Raw genomic sequence first — 20,031 nt, forward strand, 5'->3', positions numbered from 1 at the left:
TTTTTTTTCTTAAAACTTCCATAACTTTTTGAAAAATCAACATAATTTTTTTTTATACTAAAACCTTAGATATTTCCCTTTTATTCGATATCATTTTTTTGAAAATCTAACACTTAACCTACTCATTGGGGGAGATTTAAAATAGCAACTTTTTTACAAAAACTAACTTTTTCAACTTCATTTCTGAAAATGTTCCGGAAATACTGCGTCTTTTAAACATATATCAAATTAAAGCTTATTTTATGTACTATAAAATGGAAAAAAAAATTTATCCCGACACTTTATCTTCTACATTTAAACTGCTGCCGTAGTTAAAAAACCACTATTTTTTGTTAAAATTTTCAACTTAAAAATGCTATAACTTTTTGAAAAGTGTATATATCAGCACAAATTTTTTTTTCTAAATACATTATAAGTACATCTTTCATTTGACATACTTTTTATTAAAATTGGACAATTTCCCCTTATATAGGGGGCGTTCAAAACTTGAAATATTGTAAAAAACATAGATCTTTTTCAACTGAACTTTTGAAAATGTTCCGGAAATACTGCGTCCTTTAAACATATATCAAATCAAAGGTTATGTTATATACTATCAAATGAAAAAAAAAAATTTGTCCCGACATCTTATCTTCTATGTGCAAATGGCTGTCGAAAATTAAAAAAAAATGTAATGTTTGCGATAAAAATGATCTTTTATCGGGATGTTTTTTGTTACTTAAAACTGCCATAACTTTTTCAAAAATGAACAAATAAAAATAATATTTCTTTGTATTGAAACCTTAGATATTTCCCTTTCATTTGATATAATTTTTTTTGAAAATCTAACACTTATTCTGCTCACTGGGAGGATTTAAAATAGTAACTTTTTTACAAAAAATAACTTTTTCAACGGAAATACTGCGTCCTTTAAACATATATCAAATTAAAGCTTATTTTGTGTACTATAAAATAAAAAAAAAAACTAGTCCCGACGACCTATCTTCTATACGCAAATGGTTACCATATTCAAAAATATGCTATTTTAACAAATTTTTTTTTTTTTAATTAAACACTATCTACAGATTTGCATCGAAGCGTTTCTTATGATAGTGATTTTAATAACTGTCAGATATCATCTATACTGGACCCAACTATGCCACGACCCCACTGTGCCGCCACCCCTGTGCTGGGTTTTTTTAAATATATACTAAATCAAAACTAATTTTCCTAAATATATATATACATATATTCTAACTGCCAATTACTATTAATGAATTAAAATTTCAAAACTGAAATTATAATTAACAAGTTAGAATAATTTCTTTTAAGCACAATTGTATCGAAGCATTTAATGATAGTGATTTTAATTACCATCAGATTTTAGTCAATAATAGTGACTACACTACTATGGCGGATACCGACTATACTTTTTTTAATTTTTTAAGTTGAAAGACCAATTTATACAATTTTAATAAAAAAATGTTTAATATAAAATATAATGCACAAATTTAAATATATATATATATATATATATCTTATTAGGTTGTTAATTTTACTACAAATAAATAATAATTGTAAACATTTTTTTCATGCAAGTAAAAAAGTTTTTATCTTGGTTAATACTTTTATTAAATCATGGCTGGAACACGATGTGGCGTATATGTAACCAGGTCATTGCATCCAGATATTTATATTCGGTCAAAAATTATAAGTATTATCATAGGTATATTAATGACTATTATTATAGTAATTATTATTATGTTTATGATGAAATTTAAATGTTAATTTTTTTGGTAAAAATATAAGTGTAAACTATTTAATTGTATTACATTAAAATAAGTGCACTTATTTAGTATATGCAGCCAGGATTTTCATAAATTCTAATTATTTGTAAATCATACAAATGTTTAAGTTTGAAATGTTGAACAAGTTGTAACATGGATATAAATATCAATATAATAATAATTCAGTGGGAAATTTAGAAACTTTGTACAAGGAGGGGAGTTTCCAGATAGCTTTTAGAACATGGTAGAACGAGTAGTGAAAAAATTCACCTATTTTAATAAAATTAGGTCCTGAAAAACGCCATTGAAATATTTTAACACTTAAATTAGCCCAGATAGACTGTGTGAAACAGTACAAAATAGAAAACATCAATATTCTGGCAGTAATTAAGTTTATATAAGTACTTGATTGCGTATATGTCTTCTTACAACTCTACATATTATAATTATCTATCTTGTAACGATAAAAAAATTATTAAATTCATTAGTATAGCCAAGGTAGACATTAGTCGAAATGGGAATTATTCATATTATCCAGTTACATATAATAGAGTATATTTGCCTTACATTCTATAAAATAAAATTTTATCTTAATTAAATAAGAATTAATGAGTATTATTGATATCAATTAAAAGGTTTAGTATATAATTTTTATTTTATAAAAAAATGAGTCTGGTCAGTAATACAACCTAGAGAGGAGTTCCTAGGTCAACCATCCCTTTGACATAAAATAGTAATGAAAGAATGGATTTCCCACTACTTTACTTTCTAAAAGCTATCTGGATTCCTTATAAAAAATATTTAATTACCTTACCGAGTCTGGTTCTAGATATATGTTCATAAAGACAAATAATTAATGCAGTAATAAATTGTTTTTCATTAAGGTGCAAAACTTAGTATCAATGAATAAGTATTAATATTGTCACACTTTGATATTAAATAATATCTCTTTTACATAACCCATGTTATAGTAATAGAATATCACTCTATTAGAATATCTATCACGGGTAATATTTAAATAATCATTTTATTTTTATTAATTTGAGTCTATTTATCATTAGACTAAATTAAATACAGAAAATACAATTAAGAAAATTCTTAATTAATAATAATGAATAGAATACAAAGAAATATTTTAATCGCTACTCTAACCCTTTAGATTTTTTTTTCTTCTTTTTGGTTACTATATCTTCTTGTACTAAAGTTGCAGCAACTTCTAAATAAACAAATATATAAATAAATAAAGAAAAAAAAAATATACATAACAATTAATCTGAATCACTTACCATTATCATCTTGTACACCACCTTTATTTTTTTTCTTTTTCTTTTTGCCAGATTCAACTAGTGTAAAATAGTTCATAAGAAAAAAACATTTTAAATTATAAAATAGTAAAAATATAGAGAGCTAGAAAGAGAAACACAAATAACTTACCAACAGATTCATTAATTGAAGTTTCAACATCATCGGTTAAAAGATTATTATTTTGCTTTTTCTTTTTTTTACTTGGAGTTTCTAAAAAATCAAAATTTTGGGTAAATTATTAACATTTTAAATTTAAATAGTAACAAAATAAACATCAAAAATTAAAAAAAATATATTTTAGTACTAAAGAAGTCAGTAAACTTATACAGCTTAATATAATAGAATTAAACTAAAACAGCATCAGCCATCCTCAATCGATTAGTAAAAGTTACCTACTGATATGCTCTAAAAATAGAAGTAATTTATAGGTAATGAATTTCACTATGAGTCATGTACACCTCAGAGAATGTAACATTTAAGTTCAAAATGATTACTTTTATATTTCAATTATTAAAAAAAAATATTTCTTTATAATAAATAAATAATAATATAATAATAAAGTAATTTTTACCATTTTCAATAACATTAGTTTCTTCTACTTCTATGTTTTCTGCATTTCTCTTCTTCTTCTTTTTTTTTTCTTTTGGAGTTTGACCTAGAAAAAAATAAACATGAATATCATTTAACTAATTAATTTTAAATATTTATAAAAATATGAAACATGCCTTCATCAACTATTGAATTTTGTTCACTTTTAACTTTCATATCAGAACCATTTTCCAAGTTAGAATCACTATTAGCTTGGTCCTTGTTTTTCTTCTTTTTTTTCTTAGGTGGCTGTTGAGCTAATAAATTAAAAATTTTAATAAAATTTTTTAAATATATTTAAATTAACTATTAAGTTATTTAAATTACTTTCATCATCTGGTTCTTGCTTAACCTCTTTCAATGTTAATTTATCATTATATTCTTGTTTTATTTCGGCTTCTTCTAGTTTACGTTTACTGGGTATAGTAGAGTCAGCTGCAACTGAATATTGAACAACCTCTCTAGAAAATTAAGTAGTTAATAATTGCTTGAGATTGTAACAATATCAAAAGAAGTGTTATGTGCCCAAACCTCTTAACTTGGTATTTTTCAAACTTTGCTTTTGCTTTTGAAGTTCCACTTATCCTTGTCATAGAACCTTCTTCCATTAGACGAAGTTTGTATTCTAAATTAGATAGATGATTTGTACCTAAATCCATACTTATTGTATCAGATTCACCAAATGCATCAAATCGAGCCGCTAATGCTACTTTAGCAGCCAACATTCGAGACATCTACATTAAACAGATTATAATATAATAAATACAAATATTACTTTACCACAATTTAGGATTAGTTACTGTAAATTTTTTAAAAGAAAAATAAATTGTTTAATTTAAAATAAAAATTTTGATTTTAATAACGTACTCTGCCTTTAACTTTTGCTGTTGCCCTACCCACTAAACTGGAATGATAAATAAGACCATATTTGGGTGTGTCGTGTTTTTTTTTAAGAGCTCTAAATAGAGCTTTTTCAGCTCCACAAAGTTGAATTGTAGAAGCAGGCATTTTAGCTACATTGACCAATGAACCTATAAAAAAAAAAAGATCATGAGTAACTGGTCTGTTGAAGTAATTTTCATTTTAAAAGATCACAAATAGTAATACACATGCAGACTAAAGATGAATGTTGTAAAAACTGTAAAATTTTGTTATTTACCTCCTTGAGCTAGTATTCTTGCTCCAACTAAATCACCAAGAAGAACAGTTACATTAGGCGCTACTGCCATCATTCGAGATTTCAAATAGTCCGAAAGAGATGTTCGATAAGTTGATATATCTAGTATCTAATTAATAAACACAAATTTTGTTTATTAATTACCATTACAAATGTTTAGAACAGGGAAATATAAAAAAATTACCTCATCACACATTTGAACAATATGAAGAATATCATCTTCTGCTATTTCAGTACCCATTGAAATTTCAGCTGCTGTCTTCACTTGTTCTTCTAAAGCAGGACTTAGAATAGCTGACAAATCAATAGATTTAGCATTTTCTCTCATACCTAAAAACAAAAACAAACCATTAACAAAATGTATAGTTATAAATGATCCTGTAATTATTTAATTACCAAGAGCTTTAATTGTTTTAACATATTCTAAATTGTCAGTAAGGATCTTTCCAAGTTCTGGAAAATGCCAACCATACCATTCTCTACATCTCATAATATAATTATTCACTTCTTTATCTAATTCATCCAATAAACCAATTGCTTGAACAATCATAGTATCTATTTTATCAGGACTAAATTTAAGTTTATACCGAGATAAACTGAAAAAAAAAAAGTATTTAATTTATTTTTGATTTACAAATTAAATAATTTTACAAAATAATTTATTAATATTATTTAGTCGAAACTATTTACTCAAGATAATTTACCTGTGAGCAAGACCTAAAGACATAGCTGTCAAGTCTTTCTTTGGAAGACCTACTATTAAGTTATCAAATTGTGACCTGATACATCTCAGTAAATCAGAAGCTGCTGTATTAGACACTATACTTATATTGAACTTTTCTTTAATAGCAGAACCTAATTTAGGATCGGCTACCATTAATGATTCATTACTACCGACATGAGACTTGATGACCTGTATTGATGCATTCAATTTTAAATTAATTACATGACAATTTTAAATAAATAAAAAATGATCATACCTTTTTCAAGGATTTGCTCAATTTCCCTTCAATTAGTGATGCAACTGATGCTAAGGCTTCAGTAGTATCTTCAAATTTTTGAAAATGTTTCAAAGTCACACTACAAAATAAGAAACCTCAATATTATTACAATATTTAATTTATTTAATTATTAATAAATAAATATATAAAGTATCAAATCTAAAACATTTAAAAATAACTAATCTTTCATTCAATTATTAATGTTTATTCAAACATAACAATCATACATTTTATTTGACTCCTCTGGTGTCTGGAAATAGTTATAAAGGTCGGCGACATTTTTCAGTTTCTTTTCGTCTAATAACTACAAAATAAGATATTTAAATTTTTAAAACCAATCTATAAAAAATTGAAGTGCGTTTTCAATTATTTAAATACCTTGAATATTGCATAACCAGCAGAAGTCTCGAATAAAACCAACATATTGATGAATTATTAAATGTCAATTGATATAAAAGTCATAAAATATAAGTTAACTAACAATTAGTACAGTTATAACGAACACATAGTAATTAATTTAGAATACTGAATTTTTTTTAATGCTTAAGATATTGTACCTCGCCGAACCTATGACACCCGCACGTGTTTCGTTATAATTTAAACAATGTTTTTCAAATATTAGACATTTGAGGTTATCATTTATTATCATGGAAAAATAAGTATTTTTATTAAAGATAAAACTGCGCGATATTTTAAAGAAATCTAGATTCTAGAAATGTTTCAGTGTATTTCAATATTGTAATAATACCTTTATGTTATTTAACTCATGACACAAAATCCCATAATATTTGTCTATTCTCTGAGTAGGAGGATGAAAATTAAATAAGTGATTTCGGAATAGGCCAAGAGGTATTAAGTACCTTCAAAATTTTAAATGTTATAATTAAGAAAAAACCATCTCAAATAATACAATGTTAGACACCAAACATTTTAAATAAACCAAATTTATAAATAGTACTAATATTTGTTAATTATCGGATGATTTTTTTGTAGTTTTTATAAAAAAACTGTTGATGTATTGTATTGTCATGATATACATTTTTTCAGCTTTCAATGAACTGATTTAGTTAATCAATAGTTCAAAATAATCGAAATTGAATTTAGTTGAAATCATTTCGAGTATTAAAAAAAATTCGTTACAATATTTATAATTATTAAGTAAATCCAGCTTATATATGAAAAGATTTCAAAATATACAGATTTTAAACTAGAAAAAATTCAATTTTTTTTTTCAATTTAATTAAACAATTTTTTTAATCTATTAATGTTACATAGGAGTATGCATTAGGAAAGCAAAGAGTGTTTATGCTATCTTTGGCTGGACTAACCCATGACAATTGAAGGGTACAAAAAAAAAAACTATTTATTTTTTTCAATTTTGATTTTATAGTTTGATCGATAGCCCATATTAATAAAATAAAATCTATTCGATGCTTTAATTTTTTTAATATTTAGGTGCATATTTTTGTTTTATCATTAAAAAAGGATAATAATTTATTACTTTATTTTTATTCTTGAAAAATGTACAGAAATGAACAATTACCGTTTTTCTTTGTACCTTTCAATTAATAACTAGTTGTTTTTTATTTACTTAATCATAATTTATTTCAATCGAAGTTTACAAAAAGGTTTTTAATAGGTATATTCAGTGACATGCCATGTCATTATCGACAGCAATGTTCATCTCTAAAATATAGTGGTAACTAAAAAAAAAAGGTCAAAATTATAGAATTTTATTACTATGCCACCATCTTATGAATTCCTGGCTACGCCACTACTTATATGTACAACAAATATGGTAATAACTCACTTTTTCTGACTTTCCTGGAGATAATAAATAAAATTTACTCTCCCATTTAATTCCATGTTTATCAATTATATAAATATTATTATACCAATAGAAGTTATTTTTTTAATATTTAAACAAAAATTTGATAAATATAATTCTTATTTAAAAATTAAATACTTTGAATTAATAAAAAAATATTAGATAGCAAGTAAACAATAGATTGAATCCTATTAATTAAATGACTAATTAAAGTTGAGGCACTTTTTGTAAGTCTTTATAATTTTAATTTAATTTTTACTAAAATGATAACAACATTTTACTAATATTTAAAAAAAATACTGTAATAATTTATACATTTTTAATATTTAACTATTAATACTTTATACAATATAAAAATATAATATACATTACAATATATTAAGATATATTTACATTAAGTATGTATACATAGCTATTTATTATAATTATACTTATTTAAAATTTATTAAATTAAAGTTATTCATGTTATTGATTCTCTGGTCAACATCAAATCTTTGTCTTTGTCTGGGATCACCGGGTACAACTTGTTTTCGCCGAGGATCATTTGGGACTGCCATCATTTGTGGACACATCATAGAAGAAGGTATTTGTCTCATATCACTATCCATAGGTCTTTGAAGTAGCATAGTGTCTGGGGTTGGTAAAAGTGGAGGACGGATAGTTGTACCACAAGAGTTAACATCTTGCTGAGGTTTACGAGGATCACGAGGAGCACTTTTTTGTGAAGCTACGGGTCTTATTACAACAGGATTAACCATAGGAGTATTTGGAATAAATATTGGATCTCTAGCTGCTGTTATACTACGTCTAAGACGTGGATCATCAATTCCCATCTATGTGATAAAAAAATAACAAACATTTTAGTATTTAATATAATTAATTTTTGTAAAAATATTAATATTACTGTTGGTGGGATTTTTGAATAATCAGGCACAGATACTTGAGTTGGAAGCACATGATATTTCATAGGAGGGTGACTGTCAAAAGAAGCCTCAATTTCAGTAGCAGCTGCAACAGGAAATTGAAATGGAAGTTGTCTAAGATCAACATCAGATTTTCCTAAATCTATTGCATTATCACTATTGCATGTTGGGCTAGCAGGAGATTCTTCAATACTCATTGTTCTGTAAAGTAATATTGATTAACAGTCTCATAAAGTATTAAAGTCTTAAGTTTTTTAATAAAAATGTGGATCTTTTTATCAAAATTACTAATTTTGAAATTAAATATTTAGATGAAAAGTAATATAACAAAAGAGTTTGTACATTTATTTTGTTTTCTTTAAATACTATTGATTTAGTTAAAAGTAGAAAAAATGATCATTCATTATTATTAACATTAAATAATTAAAATACAAGTTAAAATTTTTTTCTGTGAATATAATATTATCAATGATAAAATAATAATAATTAAGTTAGAATCTTAATAACTTAGGTCATTCAGTGCACTTTTATAATAGTAATTTGAGTTGTATTATATTATTAAAACCATACTTTTCTTGAATCGATCCTTCAAAAGGTAGTCCTAAAGGTGGCAAATGAAAAGGTGATGATTGTTCCTTATTTGATTGATCATTTCCAACTTGGGCTTTTATACTATTTAATAGTTTTGCTATATCTTCACTAATAGTAATTTTGTCCAAATCGACCTAATATTATTTAAAAATTAAGAAATTAAATATAAATAAAATTTTCAAATTTAAAGGTGTGATTTTATTTATAATATAATATAAAAAAGTAGTATTTAATAGTTGTAAATTTAAATATTTTAAATTAAATTCATAGTTGAAATTTATGAATTCAAAAATTTACTTTTTCTACATTAGAACTCTGTGTTTCAGAATTCGAACAATTTTGAAAATTTTCTTTTCCAGAATTTTGTAGTGTATTAAACAAGTTGCTAATAGAATTATGAGAACTTTGCTCCTGACTATCACTTGAATAACGATCTTCAAGATTGCTACAGTGGTCTTCACTGCCATCAGTTTCGCTATACTAAAATAATAATTATTAGGTATAAGAAATTATTTTTTTATAAAAATAATTATTTTAAATTATATTTAAATTACATATTTTTGTTGAACTTGAATTCGTTTTAAAAGTTCTTTTTGTTTTTTTGGTAATAGTTGTTCTTTATTTTCATGAGGAAATTTCTCTTCGTCAATTACAAGATCTAAAATAATGAAAATTATGCAAAACAAAATTTTACAATCTACTGATAATTTTGAAAGTTAATTTACACACCATTAAATTCATCATCATTATCGCTAAGGTCATCTAACATTGAGTGTTCACCAAGTGGTGGTAAGACTATGTCTTCTTTTCTTTGTTTGATTTTTTCAAGTCTTTTTTCTTCATATCTTTCTTCTCTATGTTTCTTACGGGCTGCTTTATCATGTTTTTGTCTTTTATCATGTTTTCTACCTTTATGTTGAGAACGATTGTTACATTGAGCATTCATGTATTGTTCATTCTCATTCACTTCGCTAAATTAAAAATAAAAAAATGTAGTCTTTCAATATTTAAAAAATATTTTAGTAAATTTAGAAAAAAATGAATTATTACATATATATAGAGTTTGAATTGGAAAAATTAGGACAAAATTAATAAATAAATCAATTTTATTATCACTACCAAGAAAGAAAGTAAACTTTTACAAATGCCCACAAAATATTTAAATCTTTGAAAATATATTTTTACATTCAATAAATGTTTTCCTCATTAAAATTCAATGATTGTATGTGTCTAGACAAATATACATAAAAATATTGGTATTTTCAAGTGAAAACTAGTAATTTACAGAAATTTATCGTGATATAATAATACAAAGAAAATTATTAAATAGAATTTAATATAGCTTTATAAAACTAAACATAATATGGTTTTATAATCCATATATAAAACATATAGTTACTAAATATCAATAGAACTACTTAAAATTATTCAATTTATTTTGACGCTTATTAACAATAAATTCTACTCACAAATTGTCAGGATTTACTTCATCTCTTGAAGGTGATGGCATTGGAGTACTACTGTTATTATTATTGGCTTCTAAAAATCACAACATAATATTAGTATATTATAATATATTTTTCATGGTAGTAATGAATTGAAACTTGTTTAAACTTTTTATAAATTTATATTTAATTTTAAAAACAAGAAATTTAACCTTGGTCAGTAAATAATTGTAATACATGATAGTAAATATCTTTATTTTTTAATAAAACACTTATGTTGTTACATGACTCAAAGTTTTTTAATGTTAATTTAAAATTTACCAGGATCATCATCCATTATTATTTTATCTGTATTTTTTAATGCAAAAGGAACTGGTATTTGCATTTCTAATAATGAAGGGATTTTGGCTTTGTCATTTTTAGCAATAAAGTTGTTTTCAGTCAATGTTTTGGAATCTTCTTCATATTTTTTCTAAAAATAAATATTTTTATCATAAGTTATTATAATTTAAATTAGTTAATAACTAAAATTTATTATAATATTTATATCTAATTGATTTTACATATTTGTGCAGTGTATAATTTTCACACGCCTTCAAGAAAATTTACTTAAAAAAATAATGCACATGATTTTACAAATACAGAATAATTTTGTTAAAAAATACTTCTTTAAAAAAAGAACACCATACACTCAACATACATTTATAATTATAATTATGAATTATATAATTATATATTTAAAATTTGTATTTCTTTAAAAATAAACTTTTAAATTGTAGTAATTTTTTTGTAATGACTTAGTACCTTGTAATTATCATTATGATTTTCATATTCAGGTGGATCATACCGTAACTTTCCAAATGACTAAAAATATAAAAAGTGTTATTATTGATTAAATAAAATTCTATGAATAATACTCATTACACTATACTTTTTGTAATACCTTGAGTAAAATTTTCTTTTGGTCTTCATCTAGTTTAGCATGACTAAAACGACAATTTGGTTCAGAATAACATTTCATACCAGTGTGATAATATTTACAAGGAAATTCACTATGCATAAATGTACAACGGTCTTCTTTACTACAACGATCCATCAAATAAAATTTACATAATTCCATTTTTCTACCATTTGGTTGCTGGTGAGAATAGGTACAGTTGTTTTCCTATTATATAGTTGAATCAATAGTATAATCTACAATTTTTTAAAACTATATTAGTTTATTTTACCTTCAGGCATTTACCCTGCAGAAAATATTGACAAATTTTTTCTTCATCATCAGATCTTTTAGCTTTAGCTGGAGCACCTAAGCCTATTCGCCGTTTTGAACCCATACCTCTTGTACGGCGATCAATTTCACCTCTCCTACCTCTACCTCTTCGGCTAAAATTTTCTCTAGGATTATGATAATCATCATCTCCTCCTGCTCCTGCTCCTTCTTTTAAAATATATATAATTATATTTAATTAAAAGTTATCAATGTTAATTTTAAGTCATACTATAAAATTAGAGGTGACTTTAGAGATAATTTTTAGGGGTATGGATAGATTTTTATTGAATCGAATAATTTTATACATTATTTTATTTAATAAGAAAACTTTATATATCTCATAGTTAAAGTCAAAATTAGCCTATGTTTTTAACAAAATATAATAATAAAATATTTACCAAAGTCCCTAGAAAACTCAAAATTTTTTATTTCAGGACTAGAACCTCTGACGTACATCATCTCTTCTTCATTGACTCCATCTATGAGATCAGTAGCAGTCTCATTATTTTTTCTTTTTTTAAGTAATCCCTAAAATTTATTTGGAAAAAATTATGATCACTTTAACAAAATATTAAGTAACTTAATTTACATTAGGAGTATTCCTATTTGGCGATACTTTTTCTTCTATTAAATCAAATCTCCTTCTTTTTCGCCTAGGTCTTTCTTCATCTACATGATAATTCACATCTCGTTTTATTAAAGAACCCTTGTTTCTTGAAAATCTATCAAGTCTGGGTCTACTACTGTTAAAACCCGTAAAGGTTTTATTAGATGCTGTATTCGTTTTTGAATAAGGTGGTTGATTTCGTTGCCCCTAAAATTAAATAAATTAAATTTTTGTACAATATTTTTATATAATTATCAACAATTTTATACCATGTCCCACTGATCAAAATCTTTTTCATTATGGTCCTCTGTATGTTGACTTTCATTTAATAAAACTGACTTTGATTCAGAACTTTTTTTAGATAACTCTGCAACATTAGGTTCACTTTCCCCTTCATCTTCTTCATCAAAAATTTCTCCATCTTCGATATCTTCTCCATCTTCTTTTTCACAGTCATTAACACTATATAAAAATATCCACAATTAAGTCTTATAATTAAAAATTCTTAGGTCAATTAAAAACATAAAAACCATGTGCAAAAAATTGATGAATTAATAAATATTTGTAAATAAATAAACATGTAAGTATTAGACAATAATTTCACATTATAAAGATAAAATAAGTAAATAAGATGTATAACACTAAAATTTAGGAATTCAACATTTTTTTATTAATTAAAATTTTTTTAACTATATTGAAGGATAAACAAGTAACTAAGTATACTTAGGGCAACAATAATACCTTAAATATACAGAGTAAAATAATATCAAAATTATATCCTTAGACAGAGTTAAATAAAAAAAAATATTATTAGTAGATAATCTAATAAAATTATTTCTGATCTGATGAGGTCCCTACATTAAATAAAACACCTAATAAATATAATGAACAACATTGATACTAAAAAAATACAAATATGTTTAATAGCTTTAGTGATATAATTAGAAAAACAAATACTCGACCCAACCAGTTTAATATCAACTAGCAATTGAAAATTATATTCAATTTTGTTTTGTTTTATGGATTATTATTATTATTATTATTTTAGATAATATATCAACTACGCGTATAACTGAAACTATTTAAAATAAAAATATAGAAATCGAAATAACTATTTGAGGATTATATACATTGACTCATATATATTTATAAATGTATGATGAATAATTTAATTTAGTTTCTTCAACTAAGTAGAAATTTAGAAAAAAAATTGCTTTAAGTGTAATATTGTTAAATTTCACATTAAGGCGTTTAATATATAAAATTTATTAAGGACATTCATGATATAGAGTAAAATTTAATTAATTAATAAATTAACCAAACACTATTTGGTAATTAACTGCATTTTAACGTCTTTATTATAGTTATTTAGTAATATTATTTCATTCTAATTTTAAAGTAAAAGTAGTCATAGAGTTGAAAACATTAGCATTCCATACCCAAGTTTAAGTTATAACTATTACTAATCAATTTAGACACAAAGGAAGAATTATTTAATCGTTCCGCAATTTTTGCAATATTGACATTTGGAAAATTGATGATTATTAAAATGCATTGTCGTGAAAAATATTTCGCTTTATTAAAATATTGATAGTAATTGGTTAAACTGATATTTTATATTCTACAAATTTAAATTTTGATTTTACAATCACGCATGAGATACTCTATTGCCATAATGTTATTAAAAAAGTATTTTACCAAAATTAATTAATATCGTAGTTATTAAACCCACCAAAAAAAGGTCCGAACATCTTGATATTAAGCATTACATTAACAAAAATAAGTTTTTATTTTTATTATATAATCAATATTTTATTTCCATCTCCTGCGTTGCCAGTAATAAAAAAAATATAAAATCGTTAATTTGTAGCTCTGTTAACAATCGTTGGTAATTATCTCAAAACATATACTGACATTAATACATATTATACACGCATGTATGCGGACGTTCCCCACTTATTACAAATTTACTAAGGTTTGTCCACAAATATACATATGAATTATGAATGCTTAGTTATTTTTGTCAACCTCAAAAATTATTGAAAATATTTTCAATTGTTTAAATCTAAGAAACAAAAAGTTCTATTTAAATAATTTTGTTGAAATTCTCATTAATTTTAATAATACCGTAACATTTAGACTAATTTCTTCTAATAAGACTAAAACAGTTATACAAAATGACAAATCTCGAAACTCTCTATTAATTAGAAAAATTTATCATGTGTTGATTTAAATCATCAACGATACTAAAAGAGCTATATATTTCGAAATAAAAAGTACATACATAAAATTAATTGGCATAAAAAACCCCATTAATTCATACATAACTAAAAATTGATAATACACGTATTGTTATGAAAATCCATTTTGGCATATTATTTTGCATTATATCATAAAATGTTCAAGGCAAATGAGAGCCAACTTTCGTTAAAAACTAAGTGTAATTAAATCTGAATAAATAGAATATAATAATAAATCAATTTCTATCAAAAGGGTTTCCATAGTTTCGATGATTTTTTGTTGGTTTATTTAAAAATAAGTATTCAATTATTAGAACAAATATGACAATTTGACATTAAATTTCATAGTATGTACTGAACTTATACAGTTCTGCAAGGGGTAGTTAACAATTAGCGATAAAAGCGGCAACGTCGCAGTTTTAAATTTTATAAACTATTATGTATTTTCCCTAAAAATTAAACCACGAAAATAGTAAAAATTATAGAGAAATGGGTTAAAAACTAAAATTTCTGTATAAAATAAAAAATAATGAATATAAGGGTACTCATTCATAACAATTATTGTGAAAATACGTCTTCTTTAATAGATGTTCTTAATGATCAAAATTAAAGTCTAATTTTAATAAAATAGGTCACTGTCATAGAAGCAATTGGTATCTTCTTTCGACTTTTTTTTATGCTTATACTTATTACTTTTAATTAATAAACGAAAGTTTTAGAAGGATTTTACCACTAGCCAACAAATAATTTTAAATTAAGCATTTTTAGAGAAATTATACAATTATGTTGATTGATTTAATATTATACTGATACCTTTGCGAGACATCGCCTAGTAAGTGTAATACCATTTTTATAGTATGTGTGTATGTGGGAGGGATTAAATATATAAAATCAACAGTCCCAACTTTTAAGACTAATAATATTAAAATAATGAAAATAAATAAATTTAAAATTAAATATCGGTCTTGGTTTATGGACAAGAAATGATATGTGGTTAATATTAAAATAATTGTATGGTAATACAAATTAAAATAGCCGAAGATCGCTCGCGACGATGACATCAATTGTAGTGTTAACGTGAACGAGTCACTATATTAGGAGAATACAAATAATCATATCACAGTACTAATATTTAAAATGGCGTCTATTACACAGAACTGATGAAACTAATGTAGATAATTGACGCGTTAGTCAATATTATAAAAAAAAAAAATATTAGCATTATGCAATAATTAACAAAGAGAAAGGTGAATAAAGTTCATGAGTCAATTTACAGATAGTTAAAGCGAAAAAAGAGGGGATAAAATATGATACAATTTACGCATTAGGCAGGAGGGTTCCAACAGAATAAACTATCATGATAAAAACCAAGATGGCGTCTATGAGAAATTAGCGCATACCAACGGATAGGCAATACCCATACAACACGTATTATATCAAAAATAATAATCGATTTTCATATTTTTTACCTTTAATAAAGCGTGTGTAATTTTGTCCTTATCAAAATGAATTTTCCAAAATACTAATAATTTCATAAAGAATATTATTTACCCCAGAAATAATTAGTAATTTCTTTGCACAAGGCCTTAATGTTGTAGCCTTATATAAGCATTATAAAAAAAAATTTTAATAAGACAATTTATAGATGTAAAATGTTCCCCTAGTAAAGGGAGGCATCTTTTTGTTGTCGTTTGTTTTACTGCACCTTTCATCGAGTAAATTTGTTGGCCCGTCTAAATTGGTGACAAGGGCCATTTTATTGGAGGCTGTTCGTCGCTTTCTTTGTGGGCAGAATACCCAATAAAATGCGCAATTCGAAGACGACGTGTGTTTGTATAACAGTTAAAAAAAAAAATTAAAATTCCCGAATACCGTACTGGTCTTTATAAAAAAAACGTAATTACGATAATTTAAAACACTTTCGATGCACTTAAGTTAAATAAATATTTGAGATATTTATAATTTATAATATTTATGGACTTATGGATTATATTATTATTATGATATAATATATCGTTTCTACTACTTATTATTAGTACTGTTTACTATTTAAATGCAGGCATCTTGAAAATATTTGACAATACATCGATGCAAACATTGGGCAGCGTTCCGACTTTTACGCGGCTTCACTTAAAATGTCGGTCGATCGGTCGACCCGTCCTTGGCAGCCGCGGAATGCATTCATCGTGCAACGCCCTATAGGCCATAAGACTAGATGAGGTAGAGGATAGTGGGGGTAAGCGTGTACGCGCGCAGTTAATAACATACCTCTAATGCTATACCCCCACTGAATTCATCATACGCGTATGTTCTGCAACGTTGCCAATATAGTTTTATAATAAAATTTATAAGCATTTCGGGTTACCTAGAGTGCGCCATATATACATTTTTTTAAAAATAAAACATGATATTTCTAATGAATGTAACAGAGTAATAAGTAAAAACAGTCATACTAACTATTAATAATTAATTAAGCTAAAATTAAAACTTATAAGTAACTATCATAAATATTAAAAAAAAAAAGGTAACAGGATTTCCTTCTTTAAATAATATCATTTTACGTCAGTAAAAATTTTTGTTTTTAGAATTTTTCTACAACTGAAATATTTATTGTTTTTTATCCACTAAGAAATTTAAAAAGAAAAGCTAAATTAAAATTATTTAAGTACAATGCTCAAATTATGATTTAAGTATAGAAATCAAGGAATGGTGGTTATAAATAAGTGGCAGTGTGGTAATCGAGAGTATACAGCATATACCCACTTTTTAGTTTTTCTGTTAATGTGTATTCACATAAAATAATATATGACACGCGGGTATCAAACGCATATATTAGGAGGGAACTATAGGGACGACGATGGTCCTCCCTGGACCGGCACTATTAATATTTTTAAAACCGTTATTTACGAAATATGTTTCTAAAGACCTTTTTTTTGGTCTAATTTTTAGCAAACAATTTTTCTAATTTACGTACTAAAATAAAATGAAGTCATCCTCCTTATAAAATAAGATCTAAATTCGCCTTTGGCTGTTTACAGCGTATACCCACTTTTCGGTTTTTGTTAATTTTTTTTTTCAAATTTTGCTGTAATATTCTAGTCATTGTTATGTGCATAGTAATTTAATATATTAGATGTTCAGAATACCAAATATTAAGAGTAAGAACCACTTAATCAGATATTGAAGTAAATGAATTCAGAACAACATCCTGTTTGTGGCAAAGGCGTTTTCCCCGTTATGTGTGTGTAAATACACCGCATATAAATTGTTGATTTAAGTATTTAGTATGTACTGAAAAAAGTAATTGAGCGATAAGCGTAATATTATTTATAATTTATTACACATTTTTATATTATTTTTAACGGGCGATGACTATTTATAGTTGGACATCAGGCCAATTGTTAAAAAGTGGAAGAGATGAGTAGAGGCGAAGCCTCTTACTTTCGTCTATCAAGATATTTAAGCTTATTTTTACTAATAAATTTACAACTAGATCACTGACAAGAGGCGAAAATTATAAATTAAAAATAATATATAATCATATAATAATTTAATTTATTATTAATATTACATGAATTTTGATGATAATAAATCAATAAGAATCGTATCTATAACGTGTTAAAAATTATTTTCCTATAATATTAAATTTAAATTAAAAAAAGGTATGGACCAAGAGGAATAGTTCACCTATTGTCCCCCCTACATAACCACCACTGGCATCATCAAGCATTATAATCTCATGTAAAAAAATACATTCTTAATGAACAATTTATATGTGTAGAAACAAAGCTTTTGAATTTATTACCTATTTTATTAAATTAAATTAATTTAAATAATAAGAACTTATTTGACGAAAAATTATTTTTGTTAAAGTAACTATTTTTTAAGAGGAAAAATCTAGTCGAACTAGGACTATCCCAAAACAAAAAATTTGAGAGAGGGTTGAAAAAATATTTTTACTGACTAAATGAATTTTTAACGCTGTGATTATTTTTTAAGTTATTCGTCTACTAAAGAAAGATCCAGGATAATACTCCTTTGAGTGAGTTTTATAAAAATATTTCTAATCGACTATGCTTGTGTTTAACTATAATTTTGTGCACCGATTGTTTTTCTATTTTTGGGTAGTATTAAAATAATGTATTTACGATCATTATCTATTAATAACTCGTTTAAATATACGGATTTCTAATTTAATTAACTAGTGATTTCAAAAATTATTTCAGGTAAAACACGTTGAATTACAACTTTTATTTTATATTTTATGTGGGACGTTTTAAAAAGTCTAACGCAAAAAAGGATTTTCATAAAGAGTTAAAATAATTTTGATTGACCGTAAAATTAGCAGATATAACAAGAAGCAATTAAAAATAGTTAAAACTTTATGTGAAGTAATTTCCATAAAATATTTATAAACTTATAAATCTTGTTTAGGAATTCCCGAGAGCTCTAATACCCAAATAAATTTATCTTTAGTTGAATAAATAATAAGCAATATACATTTTAGGATTAGGATTATTTTAGGATAATTTTCCTTAAAATTAACTTTTGAATTTAACTTTGCATCCTCCTGGTGACACATCTATTAACTTGCATATTTAATAGATTATAGATAATATTTTTACCTGTAAATTTTGGAAGTTTGTTCCACAAATAGAAATAATTTAATGAGCCGCATGCGACTTAAATAATTAATAAATTAATAAAACTGAAAAAAAATATGTGTTCTTTTCAGTTCCATCATCAATTTCTCAGTGCACCAATAAAATCTAGACTTGAGACATATTATATTAATTAGAATAAAAGTAAAAATAAATGTTTATATTTTTTAATTAAAAAATTAAAAGTCATATTTTGACATAATTATAATTCGTAATTCAACTAGTGACTAATTTGTTAGTTATCTTATTTTGATAATATTAACTAAAATGTAGTTCAGTCAGTGTCGTAGAAGAATAAATAGAATACGACCTTATTAAGGTCCTAAAATATTGTAGCTTTTATGACCAGATTTGTATACTTGCATCATTAGGAATCTTTTTGTTAAAGTTGGGATAAGCTATTTTAGTCTCACGTGAATGTGTCATTACACTTCAAAATTGCATAAAAATCTAGGTAAGCAGCTTAAATATTTATTAATTTCTTTCGAAAAAAAGTATATAGTTAGCTTTTTTTGGCTCTTAGATAAAATCATTCTAGTAGTCCTATTTTAATTACGTAGTTACCAACAAAATTTGTTCATAAATCTATTTCTAAAATGTTTAACATTAAATTTCTAATTATTACTACA

General features: G+C 24.9%; 2 protein-coding genes across 4 annotated transcripts; both read right to left on the minus strand.

The window, feature by feature from the left end:
• Nucleotides 1–2,774: 2,774 nt before the first annotated feature.
• LOC126904169 (nucleolar protein 58) lies at nt 2,775–6,434 on the minus strand. Its single transcript, XM_050682927.1, has 15 exons — nt 6,216–6,434; nt 6,065–6,141; nt 5,817–5,916; nt 5,541–5,749; nt 5,233–5,432; nt 5,021–5,166; nt 4,819–4,945; nt 4,527–4,690; nt 4,191–4,393; nt 3,987–4,120; nt 3,797–3,916; nt 3,643–3,726; nt 3,201–3,281; nt 3,053–3,109; nt 2,775–2,982 (listed from the first exon to the last, which is right to left on the minus strand). Exons 1-15 carry the CDS (start codon nt 6,258–6,260, stop codon nt 2,909–2,911), a joined length of 1,821 nt encoding a protein of 606 aa, XP_050538884.1. The 5' UTR covers nt 6,261–6,434; the 3' UTR covers nt 2,775–2,908.
• A 1,506-nt stretch (nt 6,435–7,940) lies between these two features.
• LOC126904221 (uncharacterized) lies at nt 7,941–16,917 on the minus strand. Of its 3 annotated transcripts, none has more exons than XM_050683013.1 (15): nt 16,788–16,917; nt 12,771–12,963; nt 12,484–12,708; nt 12,293–12,422; nt 11,854–12,062; nt 11,568–11,789; nt 11,429–11,488; nt 10,946–11,096; nt 10,649–10,718; nt 9,909–10,150; nt 9,734–9,837; nt 9,477–9,659; nt 9,159–9,313; nt 8,570–8,789; nt 7,941–8,498 (listed from the first exon to the last, which is right to left on the minus strand). In XM_050683013.1, the coding sequence occupies exons 1-15, from the start codon at nt 16,802–16,804 to the stop codon at nt 8,097–8,099; spliced, it is 2,583 nt and encodes an 860-aa protein (XP_050538970.1). In that variant the 5' UTR covers nt 16,805–16,917; the 3' UTR covers nt 7,941–8,096. The 3 variants fall into 3 exon arrangements, with proteins under 3 accessions (XP_050538970.1, XP_050538969.1, XP_050538968.1); XM_050683012.1 differs by having other exon boundaries at nt 16,447–16,907; XM_050683011.1 differs by lacking the exon at nt 16,788–16,917 and adding an exon at nt 15,555–15,891.
• Nucleotides 16,918–20,031: the final 3,114 nt, after the last annotated feature.

Source organism: Daktulosphaira vitifoliae, unplaced genomic scaffold, assembly GCF_025091365.1.
Source record: "Daktulosphaira vitifoliae isolate Bord-2020 unplaced genomic scaffold, ASM2509136v1 Scaffold_4, whole genome shotgun sequence".
Taxonomy (NCBI): Eukaryota; Metazoa; Arthropoda; class Insecta; order Hemiptera; family Phylloxeridae; genus Daktulosphaira; species Daktulosphaira vitifoliae.